Source organism: Talpa occidentalis, unplaced genomic scaffold (genome assembly GCF_014898055.3).
Source record: "Talpa occidentalis isolate TD23 unplaced genomic scaffold, MPIMG_talOcc4v2.1 talOcc4.3, whole genome shotgun sequence".
In the NCBI taxonomy this organism is placed as follows: Eukaryota; Metazoa; Chordata; class Mammalia; order Eulipotyphla; family Talpidae; genus Talpa; species Talpa occidentalis.
In genome coordinates, this window is record NW_023603184.1 from 7,579,875 (window position 1) to 7,600,937 (window position 21,063).

Sequence of the window (21,063 nt, forward strand, 5' to 3'; positions counted from 1 at the left end):
TGTTTAGAAAAACTTTAATTTATCATAATTTCTCCAGATGAGGTCCTTGTATTCATATTTCAAGCAACTGGAGGATGTCCATGTTATGTACTTTTTCCTTAATGAAAGTCTTAAGTATATTACTCAATTATCCCTCTGAATTCCTCATTTTTTTATGATGGGACTCATTTCTGTGAATAAGGATGGAGGAGAGTATAAGTACAATGCCATGCTTTCTTATTGACTTCCTAAGAATTGTTACTGTAACAGTCCTGAGCTATGTGGAAAGCCAGAAGGCCCAGAAGAGGAGGAACCTTACCTGGAAGAGAAGTGAAGTGCTCGCATGGCACATTCCACAACCTGATATGGCTCATTCTTTATTCTCCAGTAAAATGAAGCCATATTATACAGTACCCATGAGGAAGAATTCTAGAAATTAACAAAATGAGATCAATCAGGTATAGTTCAAGGTGGTTTAACTTAGAATGTTCAAAATGAGCTACTTTACTACTCTGTCCCTTCTGAAATTCCAGAAGAAGAGAAGCAAGACTAACTGTAGCAGTGGTTAGGCAGAGGACAAACTACACCTGGCAAGAGTCTCCTGCTCATCTGCTGAGCAAGTGCATGAAGCTGCAGAAACCTCCAATTCTGTGCTATTGCTCTGAGAGGGAAATAAAGCTGAAAACTCCATCAAGTGCTCACAACTCATCAGGCCTTTCAGGACTGTAAAAGTATGGACCTAACGTTGATAGAAGTGTCAGTTGTCCTGACTTAAAATTCTAGAAATTAACATATTGCAAACTTCCTATTAAGTTTGTGAAAGATGAATTTTTATTCATAATTTTTTCATGTGTTTTCACAATCTAATTCCAGTCCTCAAAATGCTAAATACCGAATCTTTGGTATATATAATATTATCTAGGCAAGTTAAACAGAAATTCAAATAGGTCTGCTCCTTTTGTGGCTTAGATTTTTCATCTTCTAACATATACTGAATTTCAGCAAAATAGAGATCAAAACATTAAAATGGATCATGCCCAAAATTCAATGTAAATAAGTTTAAACTCAAGGGAAGGAGGTTTCAAAATCTGCATGAAAAAACAACTAGGGTCTCCCCTGGTGGCGCAGGTGGTTGAGTGCTGCGCTGTGAAGCTGTCCACAGCCTCAGCAGCATTGGTTTGATCCCGGCTGGCTGGCGAGGGTCCCACATGGCATGGCAGAACTCTCCTGTCGCGCCCGCTGCTCCCCTCAGTCTGACTGTTCTGTTCCCTGCTCTGTCTCTATTGAATCCTCTTACCCTCCCGCGCATCTGGCCTGTACTCCAGTTCTTGTATGAAATAAATGAATAAATCTTTAAAAAAAAAAAAAAAGAAAAAACAAGTAGTAAAATTTAAGGTAAACTAGGAAAAAAATATATATGAGAGCCAAAGTTTTATGAAAAGCTCATAACACTTTAAATAGAAAGACAAAAAGCCTTGTGCACACAGGGTCAAGAACACAGAAAATTCAAAAATTTGAAACAGTGGTAACTAGCAAAGGAAATGATATAAAACTTAAAGAACAGAAGTTAAAAAGATAAAATTTTCCCTTTACAAATTGGCAAAAATGTAAAAGAATGCCAATACTCACCATTAGCTATCCTCCATATTAACTTGAGATATTAACTGTGAAAATGTTAGGTGAGTAAAGCATTTCTGGGGACAATTTCCAACATATATGTTAAAAAAAAATCTTAAAAACGTGAGTTCCCTTTGATCCCCACAATTCCAGTATTAAAAATTATCCTATGAAAATAATCAAGTCTTAACTCAAAAGGTGTGTAAAAATAAAAATGCAAAAGATACATTATAAAAACAGCACTGAATTTTTAAATTTAAAATTTCACTTTTCCTTTCATAGACTTAAATGTTTGCATTTTTACAAGGACCAACTCTTTTCAGATGTGATTTTTAAGAATAAACACTAAGTATAGTTCTGCATTAATCATGCTTTAAGTATTCTATCCTCAAGGAGAGTAGGACTTTTGACTGATGCAATTAACAATTTTAGCACAATATGTAGCTAAAGGGGTACGATATTCTTTCACAACAGACATAGGACTTATATTCTATCCTCAAGGAGAGTAGGACTTTTGACTGATGCAATTAACAATTTTAGCAATTTCAATTAACAATTGAATTTAGCAATTAACAGTTAACAATTTCTGTCTCCTTTTTGAGAAAGTTTTCTTTCAAATCAATAAATGCTTTGATTTCATCTCTTATTTTCAGACTTTACATTATTAACTGGGAGAAAGACCAATGAAAAATTCTACATGAAATACAGAAAGCACCACAATAAGCAGACCACTCTACATATCAGAGTAAACTGAAGGTAAGAGAAAGATAAATGTTCAGAGAGAAATCTTTTGTAAGAATTCTCATAAGCACTCCCCCAAATCTGTAAGTGCTCAAATGTCACACTAATTACGCTCTCCTTCTTTTACACACTTTTCTTTTTCCCTTAGTTCTTAGGAAACCACATTTCTGGACACCAATTTTGGTCTCTTTTGCTGGTGCTTGCCCCTCATTGAGCTAAATGTGTGCCCCTCATTGAGCTAATCCAGTACCAATGCTATAAATACTCCCTAAGTATTATTCTTTTTTTTTTTGTAACTATTATTCTTTATCAAATTTAACATGGCCAAAGCAAAACTTTACCTACTCCTCTCCAACCCCAACTCTACTCCTTCAAGTTGCTCAGGTCAAAAAGTGGGGACTTGGGCTGGATTCCTCTTCTTCCCCCAACCCCTACATCAGACTGACCTGACTAATACACACTGAGCTCACTGAGGCTGCAGAGCCTAACGCTCTTCTAAGAGCTTGGACTTTCAGTTCTTTCCTGACATTCAGGTATCTGCTTAAATTTCATATTTTCCAAGAGGAAAACCCCAACTGCGCTGTCGAAAGTAGTCACCCAACTACCCTCAATTTTAGTTTTCTAGGGAGCAGTTACCACTATGATCTATTTTCAATGAACCATTCTCTGAAGGATATTTTAAATACCAGGTCAGTTTTCCCTTACTACTCATTAAGTTCTGGGGATGCAATGTTTTACATTGCCTTCAGAAAAACAAGATGAAGATGATAAATTAGCTACAAAAGCAATCACACATTTTATTGACCATATAAATCTATTACATTATATATGAATAAATTGTATATAAATATTATAATTATAGGGCCTCTCCGGTGGCGCAGCGGTTGAGCGCTGGGTTGCGAAGCTGCCCTCAGCCTCTGCAACGCCGGTTTGATCCCCGGCTGCTCCCCGGCCACCGGAGGAGGATCCCACATGGCACGCAGACCTCTCCTGCCGCCCGCTGCTCCCCTTGGCAGTGTGTTCCGGTCCTTCTGCCTGTTCTGTTTCCCGCTCTGGCTCTGGTGAATTCTCTCACCCTCCCACACTTCTGACTGTACCCAGTGCTTGTATAAATAAATAAAAATGAATCTTTAAAAAAATAAAATAAAATAAAAAGAATTAAAATAAATAAATAAATAAACAAATATTCCAATTATACATTTAACTTAATACTATAATACTGTTTAGAAACTACCTTGCATTTTATGATACTCCTTAGGCACAGAGAAAAGCAAAAAAAAACCCCAAAACTTAAATTTCCTGGGTCCTGTTATATAATTCCCTATTTCATTTTGAAAAGTAGAAATTCCCTTCAAGATTTTATTGTTGGTAGTGATTCTTTTCCTTGTCCAGACAACAATAACCTATATTGTGTAGATAAAACAAAGACATTAACACTGAATTTCCTTTCATACTAAGAATATATCATCTAAACTATAAACCTTGTTTACATTAGTTTACACTTTTTTTCATGAATTACTTCAAATAAAAATCTTTGGCCTCCCCTCCTGGTAAAGGGAACTGATCTATCAAATGTTTCTCCCGCTTTGAACTATTTAGTGTGTGTTAATGGAATCATGATTTAAAAATCACTCTCTACATAGAAACAAGCTGGCAGATATTTTCTGAGAGAAAAATACCCTCTGTTGACACAGGCTCCTGGCTTGTGAAGTCACGGGTGACGTACCTTCTGTAGGCCTTCATGAATGAGGTGACCTATGTCATCTATACTCCTTCCTAATCGCTTAGATAAATACGTGAAAATCGGATCTTCTTTAGGTAATAAAGGTGCAGAAAGATTAATTCTCTCTTGTACACCCTGAGGAGGACAAAATGAAAAACACACAGAAAAGGAGATTGTGAGACAAAAAGAGCATGAATAATTTGATATCTTATAGTATCTACCTTGAAAGAATTTTAATACATGCTTGTAAAATTATAAAGCTGTTAGGAAGGAGAGGAAAAAGAGTATTTATAAACAAGAGGTAAAATAAAAAAAAAAAAAATGCAACCCTCCCCACCTCCCCGGCCCCAAATATCTCTACTTACTCTCAAGTGCTGAAAAGCATGTATACTATATGGAAGTTCTAAAATTTTAGTACAGTCGGGTTGCTCAGGATCTGGAGGGACAGGAGATTCTGTGTCTATATAATCTTCAGGACTAAAATCAAGGAGCAGAAAGAAATAAATGAATGAAAGGTAAAAAATGTCAAATTTATCCCGAATTGAACTATATTGTCAACTTTATCACTAATATTAATCGACATTCATACCTTCCACATAGCTGTTGTTAGTGTCAAATATTTTGGAAGTTCAAATTAAAGGAGATAAATCAAAACAGAAAATAGTAGTAGTTTACAGAACATTAAGATCTAGACTTTTAAAAAGCTGATATGATTCTGCAAAATTTCTTCTAAAAATGTTAAAACAACACTGTTCCACATTAGTATATATTTTAAACTTTTGGATTCTAGTAAACTCATCTGTGATTAATACTATCATTAAAGGAATAATTTTTTATTGATTTGAGAAAGATCTGCTCAGGAAAGTAAAATTTTATTTTTGGAAAGATTTTTTTTACCTGATATCTTTGCTTTCCAAAGTTATATATGTGCCATCGTACAGGTCCAGGTCCCCTAAGGGCACCTTGGCTTTGATGCAGTCTGGATCCTCCTTATTATGTCTCTGCTCCAGCCCTGTATCTCTGTCCTCATTCTCTTCTATATGAATTTTTTGAGCAACTAATTGCTTCTGTTCAAAAGAAAATAAGCATTTTCTTATTTTCAATAGATTTTCTAACAGTCTAGATACCACATAAGATAAAAAAGAATTACATGAATGTTGAAGAATTTATGGACTCCTTGTGAAGGAAGACAAGGATTCTGATATATGCACAGTTAACTTAGTTGACATAAGTAAAAGGTTCTCTAAAATGGTATCCACATACAGAAAGTAACAGAATGTGACATTTATAATATCAGCACATGAGGGCCTTCATAATAGGATGGCTGGCTACCTATAAAGTTGCATTTATCATCTCTGTTCCCCAAAATCAAATGATTCAGTGACTAACCCTACCTTGAACTGTCCAAACACATCATATCTCAGTCCTTCCAGACGATCAGCATGCTGCTGCTGCTGCCTGGAATAATCTCCACTAGTGCCCTGCATGCCAGGTGAATTCCTGCCACTAGTAACCTTTTTTTCAAGCGTATAGAGGAACTACTACATAAATACTTTATTTCTGCCATCCATCTCTATGATACCATATTATGACATTTTGGCATACTCAACTTCCAATTTTTTTTAAAAGGAAAAAAAAATAAGTTAAAGACCCTCTTCACTGCTTTCAAGATCCCTCATCTCCTTTCCCAGAATTACCACTATCCTGGCTTTGTTTATGCATCACTTCTGTGTACATTTTTATAAAATATTATACTTTTTCTCTTAAAATAATACTTTAAATAATTACACACATATACACATAATAAACATACAGTAATAAACATACAGTACTGTTTTTCAAGTTTTAAAATTTTATATAAATAGTATCATACTGTAACATTCTATATATTTTTCTTTTATATATATATATATTTTTATATCATTGTTCCTCTCAGGTGTAATCCCCATAATATTCCATGTATTTTTTTTTAAAGATTTATTTATTTCTATAAGAACTGGGGTACAGGCCAGATGTGAGGGAGGGTGAGAGGATTCACCAGAGACAAAGCAGGGAACAGAACAGGCAGATGGAAGAAATACACTGCTGAGGGGTGCAGCAGGTGAGACAGGAGAGGTCTGCCACGCCATGTGGTTTGCTCCGCGGCTGATGGGGATCGAACCGGCACTGCAGAGGCTGCAGACAGCTTCACAGCACTGTGCTCAATTGCCTGCGTCACCAGGGAGGCCCAACATTCTATGTATTTAAAAAAAGTAATGTTTTTGAGATGTATTTACAGCGGTTGGTTTAGCTCTACATTGATCACATTTAAAGGATGTATAAAAAAGCATTTACCCATTTCCTATAAACCTTTAGGTTGCTTAAAAGTTTTTATTTTTTGCTACCATCAGTGCTTCAACAATCTTGTATTTCCTGTGCATATGTGTAAAAGGTCCAGCAGGGTTAAAAGTATGGGATTGTAAGGTAGGCATATTTTCTATTTTCTTTAGACTCTGCCAATTTACTCTTCAAAGAATTTATAACTAGAATGCTACCAACAGATTTGGTTAATACCCATATCCCCACAGACTTGCAACATTTGGTTTTGTCACACCATTCAAGGTATGCCAATCTGAAGGGAAAAAGATGTTAACTTGTTAAAATTATTGAAGCAAACTCTATTACTACTATTTTACTGCTCTTCCATGAGAGAGGATTATACATTATTGTTCCTGTTTCACTTATATGTGGTCAATATAACTTGCTTTGGCCAACATAATATGAGAGGTGCTGTCTGATTCTTCTGGAGGGATGCATTTTCAGATACTAGGAATGACACCATTCCAGATGGTGCCTCTGTCATGACATGTATATTGGAGTGACATATAGTATGACCATTATTCCCTCATGCCATGAAGATTACTGGGATGTTACTAAATTATGTTTCCAATAATTTGTCTCCCCTCCTCCATATTACATGGCTCTAAGACTCATGATTTGGCCATGAGACTTGCCTGTTTAGAAGTTATCTATTATGCAATATTTTGTTATAGCAGCCTAAAGTAACCAAGACATTTAGATTTTTTTATGTAACTAGAAAATGAATAGTTACCTGGCTTAGCAGGTAGGTTATCTTCTTAGACAAGAGATAAGGCCTTTGGTTCTGTCACAACTTGTTTTGCATAATTAGGCAATTCACTGTCTTTAGGTCTAATTGTTCCCTTGCTTCTAAAGTGAGAACGATTTTTTATTTATTTATTTATTTATTTAAAATTAATAAATTTTATTTTTATATTCCCCATACAATTGCAATCCCCCCATTCTGACCCCAATCCCTCCCCTCCCGCCCCCACCCCCAAAAAGTGTCTCTGGTTCATAGTTTTTTGTTGATTTTGATTTTCACTTTCTTATAGTTATTCATTTTCCTGGTCCCTTATTTAAGTTTTCTAGATTCCTGCTATGAGTGAGACCATCCGGTATTTTTCTTTTTCTTTTTGGCTTATTTTGCTGAGCATGATCCCTTCCAGCGCCATCCATGTTGCTGCAAATTGCATGTGTTAATCTTTTTTGAATGCTGAGTAATATTCCATGGTATATATGTACCACATCTTCTTGATCCAGTCATCTATTTTTGGGCATTTGGGCTGTTTCCAAAGTTTAGCTATTGTAAACAGTGCTGCTGTAAACATGGGGGTGCAGGTGCTCTTTGGAGTTGATGTTTCTGTGTCCTTTGGGTAAATACCTAGGAGTGGAATTGCTGGATCATATGGAAGCTCTATGTTTAGTAGGTCCAGAAATCTCCACACAGCTCTCCATAGTGGTTGGACCAGTTTGCACTCCCACCAACAGTGCAGAAGAGTTCCTTTTTCTCCACACCCTCGCCAACATTTGTTGTTGCTAGTTTTTTTAATATGTGCCATTTAAAGTGAGAATGATTTTTATAATTTCTCTCAGCTCTCAAAGATTCTGATCATATTCTTATTAAGCTTCTTTTACAGCCAATTAATTTTCTAAATCTAATTTTGCAAACGGATTTACTTTTTCTACAATTTATCAAAATTTGGATTCAATTTACACTGTAAATTAGTATTACTCAGAGATTTTGTGAGAGAAAAATCCTAATTCTGCAAATAACTAGTATTGTTTGTTATTGAGCAAAATCAATCTATAGGAATAGGTGATAAACAAAAAAATTCAGCATTAGTATTAATAAATTTAAAGTGTTCAAGGTACAAAGTCATTAATGCTCTTCACCTCAATTGTAACATGATCTTAGTTTTAATACTGGGGAAATAACAAAAATGACATTTTTATAGGGTATTAAAGCCATTCTTCCATTTCAAAATTTACTCAAACTTTGCTGACAAGAATATCCTTAAAGATTCTTCCTTTTTCATGCTTTATGGAAAAACTTACACATTTTGTTCACAGATAAAATGAGTCAAGGATCAGGCATAAGCCCCAGGTTAGAATACTCTGTCTCTCAGATGTCACTATGATAAAATGTTATTTTACAAAACATAATCTAAAAGTAGTATATTCCTATGAAAGTCAGAAGAATCAGGCTTAAGAAACAACATTCTTTAATTTTTTCTTCAAATACAATACCCTTCACATGCCAAGTTGCCTCACCTCCAATTCTTTGAGGTAGTTAACTGTTGTTTCTTGTCTCATTAAAATAACTAAGTCATGGGGATGTTTCAAGTTCATTGGTGAATCCACCTGCAAGCACAGCAAGCAAGCAAGGAAGAATAAAGGTCAGGTATAGTAACATTTGTTTGGCTTGCTAAAGTTTACTTTAATATGCTTTAAATTATTGTTCAATCACCATTATAATCAGTGCTAGGTGTTCAATAAAACTCAAAAGGGTATTTCAGAATTGACCACGAATATTTCAGCAAAGAGAATGCCAGGTTCAATAGCTATCCCTTAACTCCAGCTCGACAGCAAGCTTTTGAAGCAGATTTTATGACTGTATGATATTAAAAGAAATAGTCAAGAAGAGAAGTATTTTTTGGGCAACAAATGATAAAGTAAATTCCTTAAAAGATATTTCATACCTGTAATAATAGTGAAAAAGGATTGCCTTGTCTTGATAGCATAAGAAGCTAGGAAGGGAAATACTAGAAGCACCTATTTTTGAAGGCTATTTGTAGAAGCCATATATCAAAGATAACATAAAAAACCTTGATAGGTATTATTTACAATTCATGTTCACTGTATCATAAACAAGTAACTGTTATTGAAACTGTAAGAAAAATAAACCCTCGAGCTGGAGGCAAGCAGGCTTACAAATTTGTTCTTACTGTTTGGAGGGTCCTTTGACAATATCTATCAAAATATTAAAAGTGCACATATTTTATCCAGTAATATAACTCTAGGAGACTCTCCTATCGACATTCTCAAGCAGTTGGCAAAGACATATATACAAGGATGCTCAGTATAACACTTTAAGCTACAAAAGAAATCAGAAATTAAGTCTGTCATTGAGGGAATAGTAACACCCATTGTCCAAACGAGTAGGATACAGAAAAACTAGATTTACTGTCATGAAAAGATGTCCACAATGTATAAATTAAAAACAATAAAGAATAATAAGCATACTATGACTTTTTATTTAAAAATCACATGTATAGATTTTTATAGATATAGAGAAATACATCTGAATATACACAAAACTAAGAATGGTGGTTTTTTGGGAAGTGGGATTAAGAGAGGCGCATTCATGCTTTAACTTTATACACTTGTAGGTTTTTAAACTGTTTATGATGTACACAAAAGACATTTATAGTAAGGAAAAAACAATATACACATATATACACATGTACCTATGGCTTTTGATTTTCAGAAAAATCAAAGACAGTAGCCATGATACCTATGGGATGCAAAGTTCCTGCTATTCCACAATGTTAGACTGTCAAGTTACATATCAGTCCTTCAGGAATTTCCTGTGAGAAGAAACTGTCTTTTTGTAATTTCTAAGAAAATGACATCAATTAGCTGATTTTAGAACTGGCCCTTTAAGTGCAGAAGATAGCTTTGCTTATTCCCTGGAGAATATGATAACCTATTCTTTTTAAAACTTTAAAAAGAGTAAGAAAAACATGAAATAAACTTGGATGGTTGCTTTCATAATATCCATCTTAGCAAATGGACAGTAGTGAGTGACTACAGGGACAATTTATCTGCCTTTTTTTATTCTACCATCTCAGACGTGCTAGAGAAAAAAATAGATGCTGGTCCTGAGTAACTTCCATCCATATATTGCAATTACCTTTACTATAAAACTGTCATTAAAAGTGGACTCTGAATTTAAAAGGCTCTAAAAATATAATATTGCAAGGCTTCTACTTGACCACCTAACCACCCCAGATTATATATATCTCTACTATCAAACAATCAAACCTAGCAAAGGCCGACATACAAGTAAAATGCTAGGTTTATCTCAATAAGAGAGGGAACATTTTGCTTCTCTTTTCATAGTATTTGCCCTTATTTCCAACAGTTGGGCAGGGAAAACTACCATAATGGATTGAACATGAACTGATTTAACTTCAATGCCCACCAATCTCTTTTTTTAAATAACAATATGACATATTATTTGTGACATATTAGAGCACATAAAATTTTGCAAGTGAAAATGTAAAAGCCACAGCTGGTGGCCAGGGTGTGGAAGAGCTCTACATAAAGGAGGCCAAGTGAGTATGCTTCCCATGCAACTTCATCCAGATCTCAAGAGGCAGCTATTCAGTACATAACTACTGTGCAAGTAGTTTTAATTAAATAAGGCTTTAAGGGAAAAGTTAGGGAAGGAGGAATCTAAGAGTATGACACGCCCATTCAAAATACTTAACCAGTCTGTTTACCTGACTGATATTTGGAGAACTGTAAGAGGAATCAAAGAGACAAATGAAGATTTACAGTAGAAGAATATTTATGTGTAATTTTAGTTTTAGATTTAAAAGATACTAGATAACTGGGGCTTTATTGTATTTGAATAGCAAAGGGTTGGCCAACATTCAATTGTGAAAAAGTACGTTTCATTTCCTTGACACATAGTTCAACAAAGAAACAGCAGCTAGAGGAGATATAAAGGTAAAATTATTAACAGAAGGAAGGGAGTCTACTGACAGCTGCGTGCTTTCTTTCTGATGTGGCAGCAAATGGCAGAGATCTGTGCCAGGTAAGTGTTGGTTACAGAAGATCATAACCTTGTTATAGGACAGGGAGAGGGGCAGCCCAAACCCCGCAAACCTGCCTATTCTAAATGGGTTCTGCCATCCGCCGCATCAACACAAAACACATGAGACTTTAATGGGAAGGAACTTTAATAAAGCTAGGAAACAATACAGGTAAGGCAAAGAGTCTAATTTCTAAATGAAGCACCCAAAGTTACCCGTCCCCTCGTGGGTAAAAGTCCATCCATATGGGGTCGGCCCAGAGCAAGGCCCCAAAGCCTGCCACAAGTCTAAAACATCTTCCAGTGGGGACCCACAGAAAAGGGTCACAAACAACCAGACAAGCCCGGAAGGAAAAGAGCAAAATCAACATCAAGATAAAAGCTTCCATTGTCACCTCCCCACGGGTCTCACCCACATCTGTGTCACCTAGTCCACGACCAAAAGACAAGCGCAGTTTCTTCACGTGTCTCTAGGCTCCATGCGCCTCCTCCAGGTCTCCTGGCTCCATCCTGCTTCCTTCCTTCCTCAGTCTCTTCTGCAGCTTCTCCTCTTCCTGCTCAGCTCCACCCTCCCTTGGGTGGGGCAGGGAACCTCCCCCTTTCCTGGGAACCACCCTGTTGCAACCTGACATATATTTTTTTATTGAGGTAGCTTCCAGTTCTTCAATTTTAAGACTTTATGGTAATTACCTTTAGTAAATGCTTAGCAGCTTGAATTTCTTTCCTGTAGAATACCTCTCCTCCTCAGAGAACTAGGAAAGAGGGTATGTTTGACAACTTTGCAAACACTGCAAAGCATTCATTCAACCAATAAAGATTGATTGTCTGTGAACCAGGTCCAGCAAGGGCAAATTTGAAGCTCATGTAGTGTGAAAAGGAGTGGTACTATGCCTTCAGAGTCTAACATTTTGAAGAGCAAAGAGTGACAGGAATTAGAGAGAGGTAGGTTAAAAGGACAAAACACATACACAAGATCACAGAGAACTTTATGGTTTTTTCATAAGAGGCAAATAACCCTGCATTTCCCACTCCTACCTAACCCAGTAAATGATGCTTACAATGACCGGAGTCAGAAAGAAAGGTGGAGTTATTGTCAATAACAGAAGATAAGGGAAATTTATACTGCAGGGAAAAACTGACCTGGTATTTGGAAATTAGCTATATGAATTCTATTATATTGAATGATTCTCTAAGAGTTCCAGGTAAAATTTCACTGTGACTGCAGCAATTTGTTTTAATAAAGAAAATGAAAAACCATATATATATATTAATTTCTCTTTCCTTTGAATATATAATATAAATGCATGTATCTATATATAACAGCAGTAAATATATCAAGTTCATTTTCATATATTTCATTTACTGATGTCTCTAATTTGGCAAGATATTATTAATATTTATATATCTAACCCTGAGCCCGATCTCTGTGAAATCAGTAAATTCACATAACAGATAGAAATGTCACTACATATGGGTAATTATTTTACTGCCAAATCAGATACAGGGTGAACATTTTAAACTTTACCAACCTAAGGGTATAAACATTTTTGAGTTCTATAAAAGCACTTTCCAATGATTTGAATCACTTTCCAATGGTTCTTTATGATGGGAAATTGAATATTTCTATTGTAACATTAATTCTGCCCTCACATTTGGCTTATTCTTCACATAAGCTGAATATTTGTAAATGATATTCAAATGAATACAGAAAATTAATGAGGAACTCACTCCTCTCCCAACAGCAGTTTGAAAATGATATTATACTGTGCTCATTTTCATATTTTAGTTTTCCCCATGAATAGTTAATATTTTATTGAAAAATAGAAACAAAATCTAGGGGAGTTAAGGAAAGGAATCAAAGATGGAATGTAAAAAATGTCTGTGGTCTCTGTTCCCATATCACACCAAGTTTTGGCAAGGACATGAAGAGACTAGAACTTTCCACACAGTCTTTATGAGAATGTAAAAGGGTACAACCATTTTGGAAACTATGACAGTTTCTTTTAGAAGAGCATACAGAAGACAAAAATAAAAAGTGAGTTCAGCAAATACTAATTTTTTTCCTCAACTATGCTCCAAATTTTTATTGTAAATACAGTTTCTATTACCAAAATCTCCTCCTTAACACGTGAAGATTTCAATTACTACCCCGTCACTAATGATGTCATTTTGGAGAGGTACCGGGTTCAGAAAGCGGGGTCCTTGGGTTACCTCTGAGAAAAGTTTCACCAGAGTTCCCCTTCAGTGGCACAGAGTTTCCCCAGGAGACAAAGGTGTTTACACAAATACAGGCAGGCAAGGTCACATTTTAAAAGGACAGGTTTATTAGGAAAAGGGGAAAGAAAAAGAGAGTCACCTGCATTGTCACAGGTGGGCAGGAGAGCGGCTATGCTCATTTAAAAAATACCCCCAAGTTAGAAACTAGGGACAGAGTATTTGAAATCTTTTATTCAAAATTTTAGATTATTGAAATACTGAGACGATATGATGGAAAACATAAAGAAGAATTTTCAAAGTAACTAAAATTTCACCTCCATCTGAAATGGTCCCACATAGTGGGTATTTGTGATATTTACTATCCAGGTTCTGCAATTCCCTTTTGGGGGCAAGAGCATTGACATGTTTGCATCAGCCTCCACCTGAGACACCATCATCAGTGGGTCCCTTCCCCTTGGTCATGTGATTATTTCCAAGATGCAGTAACCAAGTGGTCAGTTGCTACTAAAGAGACTCTAATCCAGAACTTTAATTTGAGCTATTGGGGGCTAGCCATCCTGCATCCATCCACAGAGGGCCTGAGAATGGTGATAAAGCAGCAGAGAAATGAAGACAGAGAAAAACCTATCCTGGTTAGATTGAAACCTGGATTAAACTGCATTCACAGCACTTAGAATTTGTCCAACATTCCAGTGAAAACTGTCAATACAGAAAGTCCTGATGCTATTTCTAAGTATCTAATTTTCTTAGGCTCTCTACCTAGAATATCTTCTCCTTGTGTTAAGTCTCTGGCCCTTTGCACATGTTAACTCCTCTCCTTGGAATGCATTTCTATCCTTATGCTTTTTCCAAATGACTGGCTAAAAAAACATTTCTTTTGTGAAGTCATCCTTCTCTTCAGCTCCCAGAGTGCTTTATACACTTTAAACATTTATTACATCATTTAGTTACTGTATGTCTTTCAAATAATTTTTTTTTTGTATTTGTTCTATAATCAGTACTTAAACTATGCTTTCAGGTAATGTTGTTTGATAAAGGTGTGTGTTGTCCTAAGGAAAAAAAAAAAGGTGTGTGTTGTCCTTTTTATTAGATATCTCCACCCCCTATGGCTTTATCATTCACTGATGACTATCTGGAAAGAATGTGAGTGGCTGCACCAGGAATCAGGAAAAAGCAAGTCCCTGAAGGTCTGTGTGACCTTAAGCAAATTTCCTACTGTGCCTGGGCTTCATTTCCTCATCTATAATCAGAGGGAACCCACCCTAATGACTTTTAAAGTTCCTTATAATTTTCAAATTCTAACTCTATAAAAAAAAAACAAAACACTATCACATAAGTACCAGCTTAGAACCACACCAAATGAAGCAACCTGATATTCAAATGAATGAAATTATCATTCCTTCCCTATGAAGCTGTACTTGTTCTAGACAGGGACTATTTCCAACACTGCAGTTGAAAGTTCCTTTTAAACTGTTCATTCTTCAAATTACATAACTACCCAAGCCTGCAATTAGCAGTGGTTACTTCTGAGCACTTAAGTTGCTCACGGTATCATAGGCAAAGTTAGCCTTCTGTCCTTAGGGTACTTAATTCTAACAAAGTTCAACCTAAAAAATCTTTTCTGCTTTTTAAGTTAAATATAAACGCTGAAACACAGACAATATGAAATAAAAATTACTTGAAATCTCATTGTCAGAAATATCTATTGTTAGACACATGGCTTATTTTAAGATAACTTCCACACACGTATATTTTATAAAAATGGGAGGATAATACATCTACTACAATGTATCTTTTCCTTCTCCATTCTTTACTCTAAATTTTACCAGTCTTCTTCCCTAGAAAATAGAAAATTAAATGGTCATACTTAGTGGCTAATATATTAAAGTTGCTTACCTAGATTCTTACTAACCAATTTTTTTTTTTTTTTTTTTTTTGTGGGACCCTCTCCGGCGGCCCGGAAACCGGGGAACCAACCAGCGCCGCAGAGGCTGCGGGCAGCCTCGCAGCCCAGCACTCAACCGCTGCGCCACCAGGTCAGGCCCCCAAAATTTTGGTTTTTAATTATTCTCTCTCTTAAACAACAGTGTGATGAATATCCTTACACTTACATTTCTCGGGTAGTTTTGTAATTATTTCCTTCCTAGAAAGAGAATTATTAGGTAAAAGGGATCGTACTTATATGTTTTTTTGATAGCTTTTATCCAGAATAACTGAGTCAACTTAAATTCCTAACAACGATCCATACACTCTTAGGACCCCACCAAAAAGACTGCGTAAAATTTAAACTCTTTGTTGGCTCTGTGTGTTTCTTTTTTGTACTTATAAAAGTCTTACTTCCCATTTTCAAATCCATCTGACAGTCTATATATGATATTTTATAAATGGTGGTTTCTAAGTAGTATTGGTTTATAACATTATATAAGCGTATATATATATCTATATATATATATATAGATGTATATATACATCTATTTGCCACCAGAATTCCAGTTTCCATCTGTCACCACACAGCAGGCCCCTTTTGCCTCATCTATATTTTCTGATTTATGTCACCAGAAAATATGGAAAGAACAATGAATAAAGTAGACCATTTACAATTTTACAAGGAAAGAAAATGAAATGCTGGATCAAGAATCATGGATATTTCTCATTTGTATACTGAAATTGTTTTGTAAATATATTTAGAATAGTCTAGTTGTATAGTTAGAGATGTTTTGCATGTAACTCAGAAGTGACACTCATTTCAATAGTGAATATTTATTGAACACATAATAATGATGTAACAAAGATGTCCATGTCGTAATCCTCAGAGTCTGGGAATTTATTGGGTTACATGGCAAAAAAGGAATAAAGGTAACTGATGCAGTTAAAGTTATTATTAAAATGATCTAAGTTAAGATGTAGAGGATAATCTATATTATCTGGGTGAATCCAGTGTAGTCATAAGAATTTTTAAAAGTGGAATATAGAGGCCACAGGGAGAGCTACGACCAAAGAAGAAAGGTCAGAGAGATACAAGGTTGTTGGCTTTGAAAATACGAGAGGGCCTCCCGGGTGGCAGCGGGTTGAGTGCAGCGCTGTGAAGCTGTCCGCAGCCTCTGCAGTGCGGGTTCTATCCTGACCGGCCAGGGAGATATCCACATGGTGCAGCAGACCTCTCCTGTTGTGCCCGCTGCTCCCCTTAGCAGTGCTTTCGGTCCGTTTGCCTGTTCTGCTCCCCACTCTGTCTCTGGTGAATCCTCTCACCTCCCGCGCCTCTGACTGTACCCCCAGCTCTTGTAAAAATAAAAAATAAATCTTAAAAAAGAAAATATAAGGAGAGAAAGTCAAGGAATGTGGGCAGCTTCCAGAAACTGCAAAAGTCTCTTCCCCACAACCTCCAGAACCTTTTAGCCTAGTAAATTATAGTCTGGACTTGTACCTTACAAAATTTAAGTTGTTTTAAACTACTAAGTTTGTGGTTATTTTTATAGTAGCAACAGAAAACTAATAGCACCCACAAGGTCCCAGGCATAATAGTGATGAATAAAACAGGTATGAGCTTAGATTTTTAGTTAAATGGGTGCTCTGGACTAAACCATGTCTCACCAAAATGCATATGTGTAGAGTAAAAGATTGTCAGGCTTTTCTGCACACCCACCATTAGGATTGATGATGGATCCCTGTGGTTCTGAATGCATGCCTGAGGGGGCACCTGGAGTAGAGTGTGGGCATCTGTAGGTTGGTTCACCTGGGCTGAGACTGGGCTTATAAGGGGGGGCATCAGCAGAAGAGAACAAAAAGAAACCCAGAAGGAGAACCAGCAGAGAATGAGAGAGCAGAAAAGAAAGAACGAGACCACGAGAGAATGCGAGAGAGCCCAGTAAAAAGTGAAGATTCACCGGGGGCTGGCCCCCAGGTACCCTTGCCTGCCATGTACCTGTTAAATCCCACCCAATAAAACCCTGAAAAAGCCACCGAGGGCTCCAAGACCCTCCTTTACCTGTCTGTTTGGGTCATAGAAAACCTGCTCTTTGGCCATCCTGCCACAATATGTTAAGTCCTAACCCCCAATGTGATGGTAATGAGAACAGGGTCTTTGGGAGATAATTAGGTTTAAGAGATGTCATGAAGTTGGGGCCCTCATGATGACATTAGTGTCTATAATAAGAGGAGATACCAGAGAACCTGATTTTGCTTCTCTGCCACACAAGGACACAGCACACTGCAGTTATCTGCCAGCCAGAAAGATAGTCCTCGCCAGAACCCAGCCATGCTGGCACTCTGATCTTGGACTTCAGCCTCTAGAACTACGAGAAAATAAACTTCTGTTGCATAAGCTACCTAGTTTATGGTATTTTGTTATGGCAGCCAAAGCTAATGTAGATTTGTTAATCATATATTGGAAAAGAGACACTAAAATCAGTGCTAGAAAATGAACCTTAGCAACTTTATCATTACTTAGGTGATGACAGGCTCAACAGCCAGAAATTTACTCGATTATTTCATGCTGGAAATTGTTGATTTAAAAGAGACAACTGGGCCTCCCCGGTGGCGCAGTGGTTGAACGCTGGGTTGCGAAGCTGCCCGCAGCCTCTGCAGAGCCAGTTCGATCCCTGGCTGTTCCCCGGCCACCGGAGGAGGGTCCCACATGGCACGCAGACCTCTCCTGCAGCCCGCTGCTCCCCTCAGCAGTGTACTTCGGTCCTTCTGCCTGCTCTGCTCCCCGCTCTGGCTCTGGTGAATTCTGTCACCCTCCCGTGCTTCTGACTGTGCCCAGTGCTTGTATAAATAAATAAATAAATCTTAAAAAAAAAAAAAAAGAAAAGAGAAAAGAGACATTAAGAGACCCTGGAGCAGAAAAAATTAATTAATAAATAAATAAAAAATAAAATAAAAAAGAGACAACTGAATAAAGTTTAACTTGATTACTCATCAAAACAGTACTAGTATCAACTGTGGAGGACAAAAAAAGATCAGCTTGGGGGCCTCCCCGGTGGCGCAGCGGTTGAGCACTGGGTTGCGAAGCTGCCCGCGGCCTCGGCGGCGCCGGTTCGATCCCCGGCTGCTCCCCGGCCACCAGCGAGGGTCCCACATGGCGCGCAGACCTCTCCTGCCGCCCGCTGCTCCCCTCAGCAGTGTACTTCGGTCCTTCTGCCTGCTCTGCTTCCCGCTCTGGCTCTGGTGAATTCTCTCACTCTCCCGCACTTCTGACTGTACCCAGTGCATGTATAAACAAAAACAAACAAACAAACAAATAAATAAATAAATAAACATGCCTCTATAAAAAAAAAAAAAGATCAGCTTGACTACAGCTTTTACTGCAATCCCACCAGTGTGAAATAAACATTAATAACAAAAGTTGAGTTTTCTATGAAGACAACACTAAACTGAAGGTTACATACTTCCACTGATGTTTCCAACACTAGCTAGTGGCAAAAGATGGAATGAACAGTCTTTCACCAGAACTGGATGATTAATCATGGTTTTACATATTCCAAACACTGTTTGGCATTTTCAAACACTCCTGATGCAGTCCTTTAAAAGGACAATTTGGCACTAAGAAAATGAAATATAATGCTTTCTTAGAACCAGGCAATTCCTTTCCAAAGAAGTCATCTTACAGATACACAGAAACATGCAAAGATAAATATACAAGCATGTTTATCCACTACAACATTCATGATGGTAAAGACCGGGAAACTATCCATATATCCATCATGACGGAAGTGGTTAAATAAATTCACCGAATATTGTGCAGTCTTAAAGGAGAAGGGTGTAGCTTTTTCTGACATGCAGTTGTCTAGTGTTAGTGATTGAAAGTTAGTGATGAAACAAATGATTCTAGTTGTGTGTTGTGTGTTCTAAAAAAAAAATCTAAGTTTGCAAATGCATAGAAATGTTTTGGAGTAATACACAAGTAACTCTAAATGATTCCTGTTAAGGAGGACGACTGTGGGTAGTTACAACACTTTTGATTTTAAAACATACAAAGTAGCTTAACATTTTTTTCAGTAATGACCGTGCATTTTATAGTCTTTTTTTTTTAAAGATTTATTTTATGCATACAAGAACTGGGGTACAGGCCAGATATGCAGGGGGTGAGAAGATTCACCAGAGTGGGGAACAGAACAGGCAGACTGACCGAAGTACACTGCTGAGAGGAGCAGTAGGTGAGTCAGGAGAGGTCTGCCTCACCATGTGGGCTGCTCCCTGGCGGGCTGGGGAGTGAACTCATGCTGCAGAGGCTGTGGATTGCTTCACAGTGCTGTGCTTAACCCTTGCGCCACCAGAGAGACCCCATATTTTATAGTCTTATGTGAAAAATTTAAAGGACTTTAAGAATAAAAATTTAAATCTTGGTAAGTCTATAAAAATATTCTCATATTGATAGCAATGTTTAGCACTAGAGAAAAGAGAGCAGAGTTTAGAATCAGATCTGAGCCTGAGTACACAATCTGCCATTTCCTACTGCATGGTCCTGGGCAAGGAGTTTAAACTACATTTAACCTACATTTCTTTAAGACAGAGATCAATACCCACATCTTACTGCAGCTGTATGATGACAACATGAGATAATAAAAAAAATTTGATAAAGTACCCAGTGGAACTCAAACATTAAACTGTTTTCGTTATATAATAGAGGAGCCCAGCAATGGCCTGGCCAAAATGCAAAAACAAGTAAGTGAGTTAGAAGACAAAGCAATAGAATTCAACAAGATAAGAGTAGAAAAGTGGAAGAAGAAGTTATAAAACGAACAACACCCTAAGAGACCACTGGGAATATTCACATTATAGGGGTCCCAGAAGGAGAAAGAGAGAGAGAGAGAGCACGCATGTGCGTGCATGCATGTGCATGTACACATATGCCAGAAAAATCATTGGAGGACATAATCATGGAAAAACTTCTTTATTCTGCAGAAAGAAGCAGACATCCAGATACAAGAAGCCCAGAGAGTTCTAAATGAGGAACTCATAGAGACCCACGCCAAGACACATTATAATTAAATTGGCAAACATTTTCTTCACAGCTGTGTAATACTCCTTTGAGAATATGTGCCACAATTTCTCTACCCATTTATCTACTGAAGGGCATTTGGGTTTGTTTCATGACTTGTCAGTGGAATTGAAAAGTGTGAGTATACTCATATCAGACAAATCAGACTTTAAAATAAGACTTTAATTTTTTTTTTAAAAAGGACATTATATAATGATAAAGAAGATATCCATCAGGAAGCTATAACAATCATCAATACATATGCACCCAACATAGCACCAAAATATATATAAAAAATATAAATGGATCTAAAGAGAAAATGACTGACACAACAGTAGGAGGGGGCATTAACACCCCACTTACATCAACAGATAAATCCTACAGACGGAAGTTAGGAAACATCAGTCTTAAGTGATATATTAGACCACATGGGCATTACAGTGATATACATACAGAACTACTGAACATCCCAAAGCAATAGTACATACATTTTTCTCAAGTGCAAATGAACATTCAGATCTCATGTTGGGATACAAAAAAATCTAAATAAATTTAAGATTGAAATCATAACAAGCAATTTTTCTAACCACAATGAGAAGAAGTCAGAAAGCAACTACAAGAAGAGAAATTGGGTCACTGAAGAAACCA

General features: G+C 36.9%; 1 protein-coding gene across 2 annotated transcripts in view; it reads right to left on the bottom strand.

The window, feature by feature from the left end:
- Window positions 1-21,063, bottom strand: part of TTC17 (tetratricopeptide repeat domain 17) — an 89,114-nt gene that overhangs the window by 60,285 nt on the left and 7,766 nt on the right. For both annotated transcript variants that reach the window (XM_037522433.2, XM_037522432.2), the window contains exons 2-6: window positions 8,672-8,761; window positions 4,958-5,127; window positions 4,426-4,537; window positions 4,064-4,195; window positions 299-408 (exon numbers count right to left, since the gene is read on the bottom strand). In XM_037522433.2, the coding sequence (XP_037378330.1) occupies window positions 299-408; window positions 4,064-4,195; window positions 4,426-4,537; window positions 4,958-5,127; window positions 8,672-8,761 (614 nt within the window). The remainder of the gene's footprint in view (window positions 1-298; window positions 409-4,063; window positions 4,196-4,425; window positions 4,538-4,957; window positions 5,128-8,671; window positions 8,762-21,063) is intronic.